At 47.9% G+C, this 2,796-nt stretch overlaps 1 protein-coding gene across 1 annotated transcript; it reads right to left on the bottom strand.

Annotated features, from left to right (window-relative positions):
* Positions 1-733: 733 nt before the first annotated feature.
* On the bottom strand, positions 734-2,272 carry LOC119277360 (non-specific lipid transfer protein GPI-anchored 2-like). Its single transcript, XM_037558639.1, has 3 exons — positions 1,888-2,272; positions 1,433-1,510; positions 734-1,123 (listed from the first exon to the last, which is right to left on the bottom strand). Exons 1-3 carry the CDS (start codon positions 2,255-2,257, stop codon positions 1,002-1,004), a joined length of 570 nt encoding a protein of 189 aa, XP_037414536.1. The 5' UTR covers positions 2,258-2,272; the 3' UTR covers positions 734-1,001.
* Between the last annotated feature and the right edge of the window lie 524 nt (positions 2,273-2,796).

The following is a 2,796-nucleotide window of genomic DNA, read 5'->3' as shown; positions in this document are numbered from 1 at the left end:
GGATAGGCTAGATTCGGTTTAATCCCTTAAAATCGATTTTTTTACTTCTTTAACCGATTTTGAGGGATCGGTAGACACGCTCTAAACGCGTGTGTCCCAAATTAGCTGCCCGATCCAAATTATGTACTGTATCTGCCCATATGCGTGTCCCAAATTATCTATCTGCCCCCTCTCTTCAAGTAAGTACTAGTAGCGCTTGAGTAATTAGTGACGTGGTTGGTAACAGATGGGAGAGCAGCCGTTGAGGAATTGAATGGGACGAATCCTAGCATTGATGAACCAACAGCGCTTAAGATCGATCGGTGCCGGTGTCATGATGGCTTTGCCCACCGTCCACCGACGGCGATTCCAATGCTTCTCCCCCACACACCACACCACCATTCTTCGGTTCTTCCGTATCAATGCTCAAATTAGCCAACACTTCACGTGATCCCATTGATACTACTAGTACTAATGTATGCTTTGGTGACTTTGGTCTATATATAGGAGGAAGAAAACACATAACGAAAAGAATTAAAGATAGCAATAATGCAAACTACTTCCTCCGTCCGCGAATAAGTGTACATCTAGCTTTTGTTCTAACTCAAAGTTTTGAAACTTTGACCAACTTTGTAGGTAAAAGTAGCACCATTTATGGCACTAAATTAATATCACTAGATTCGTTCTGAAATGTATTTTCATAATATACCAATTTGATGTCATATAATCCTACTGCTCTTTTCTAACAAGTTGGTTAAAATTATAAAACTTTGACTTAGGAAAAACGGTAGAAGTACACTTATCCGAGGACGGAGGGAGTAGGTAGTAATACACAGAATGTCAACCGTCTCTAGCAGATTACACACAGGTAAAGGAACTATTACAAGGAATGGATCAACCAGAAAAATAATCTCTCGTGTACAGCAATGGGAATGTGAGGCAAGAATGGAGAAGAATGTGATCTCATCGGGCCAAGCGTGTGAGACCGGCACAATGCCACACGTTCGCGAACTCTTGCTGCCCTAGAACATGGCGGCGGCCGTGAACGCCAGCGGTAGGGCGGCGAGGGCGACGAGACCGCGGCCGGTGAGGCTGCCGGGGGCGTGGGACTTGGACTTGGACGGCGTTCCGGATGGCGGGTTCTCTGCAGGAGGCAGAGTGGAGCAGAGTAAGCAGACTTGTTTCAGGACCCTATCTCACTCTGAAAGTCTTAACAGTACCTCAAATGCCTGCCTTGTTATTATTGTACAGAAACATTTTTGCTTGAATAAACATGCCAAAATCAAAAGACCGAATGTGAACATTTCACTCGTTCAAAGAGGCGAAAGACTGAATATATCCGATGTCTCCCTAGTAAAAGATCTATTATGCAATCATGCCAAGTAACACTAGTAGAGTTGCTGAAGTAAAAAAGGACCGAAGAACCAGGGCAGGCAGAGTAGCAATGGCTTACCAGGCATCTGTGGCCCTGTAGCGGATGGAGAGACTCCTGTTAATGGCGCCGAAGAAGGCCCCACGGGGACTCCAAAAGCTGCATTTTTTTTTGTCTCTGTTAATAAGTTACGACTGCCACTGTAGTAGTACATCCAAAATTCAATGTGTTCTTTTCTGCGAGGATAATTCGGTGGAATTCGATTGCTAAATCATGCCATTAGGTTGTTGGACAAAGACCGTACTACTTCTTTCACTAGGCTACTCCAGCTTGAGTACAGATTGGCATGAGTAAATAATTAACGAGTTTCCATGTTTTATTATCGCCCGCTTGAAGATGAAATCTCTTTTCCGTGTAGACAGATCAGTGAGCCTTGTGAAATACTTCTGCCTTTCGTCCATGTACAGTTTAAGCTACTTGATCGCTGACTAGCTTACTCCAAGCGAAGCGACGGCAGAAAAAAAGCGAAGGATTACCTGCGCAGGCGCTGAGCGGCGGCGCGTTGAGGCGGCAGACGCCGGGCAGCGCCATGGCGCGCTTGTAGTCGACGCTGATGCCGTAGGAGTCGGCGCCGCCGGCGAGCAGCTGGCAGAGGCAGACGGGGTTGGACTGCAGCAGGCCGTCCAGCTCCGGGCAGCAGGCCTTGTCCGGGTGCCGCGTCTTGCTCCCGCTCTCCACGTACGGCAGGCAGTCGGACATGTTGAGCACCGCGGTCATGCACTCGGAGCTGATCCCGGCCGCCGGCGCCGGCGCGCCGGCCGGCCCCTGCGCCGCGGCCATCCCCGCCGCCAGCGCCAGCGCCACCGCCGCGAGCAGCAGCCCGGAGCACCGCCGCAGAGTCGCCATGAGTCTTTGTTCGCTTGGGAGGAAGGTGGTGGTGTATGGAGTATGGGACTGGAGGCAGGGTCGAGTACGCATGACCGATGTATGCGCGCGAGTATATATAGCGGGAAATAGGGCCGCCGTTGTGGGTGCTGTGGCGGTGCGCCGAAATGGACCGGTCGGTCGAGCTGCGTGCATGCCCGTTCTGGTGATTTCCTACTACGGGCAGTGCTATTTTCACTGTGGCATTTTGCCATGTGCGATTGTTAAGTCTCAGTCGGATCTTACATGAAGATCCATTAAAAATTTTCATTTCAGTATTTTTTTTCTTTTTATATTTTATGTCATTTGATTTAGACTTGTTAAGTTTCTGAGACCTAGCCACACACTTTGCCATATTGGTTGATTAGATGGGCCTTTTTTTTAGAATAGTTGATTACATGGGCTAACTACGTGCAGTGCTATTTTTAATAGACATTTTGACGCTAAGTCTCAATCGATACTATATTCGTTGGATCTTACATGAAGATCCACGCAAATTTTCTATTTTAGCTTTAATATAT

This window comes from Triticum dicoccoides, chromosome 3B (assembly GCF_002162155.2).
Source record: "Triticum dicoccoides isolate Atlit2015 ecotype Zavitan chromosome 3B, WEW_v2.0, whole genome shotgun sequence".
Lineage (NCBI taxonomy): Eukaryota > Viridiplantae > Streptophyta > Magnoliopsida > Poales > Poaceae > Triticum > Triticum dicoccoides.
The sequence above is the reverse complement of the archived record's forward strand: the minus strand, read 5'-3'. Positions and strand labels throughout refer to the sequence as shown.

Excerpts from the sequence above, each read along its gene's own strand:
- LOC119277360 (XM_037558639.1), bottom strand. The coding sequence starts at position 2,257 with ATGGCGACTCTGCGGCGGTGCTCCGGGCTGCTGCTCGCGGCGGTGGCG. Across the intron at positions 1,511-1,887 it reads GCCGCTCAGCGCCTGCGCAG|CTTTTGGAGTCCCCGTGGGG; the intron begins GTAATCCTTCGC and ends AAAAAAATGCAG. Across the intron at positions 1,124-1,432 it reads TACAGGGCCACAGATGCCTG|AGAACCCGCCATCCGGAACG; the intron begins GTAAGCCATTGC and ends TGCCTCCTGCAG.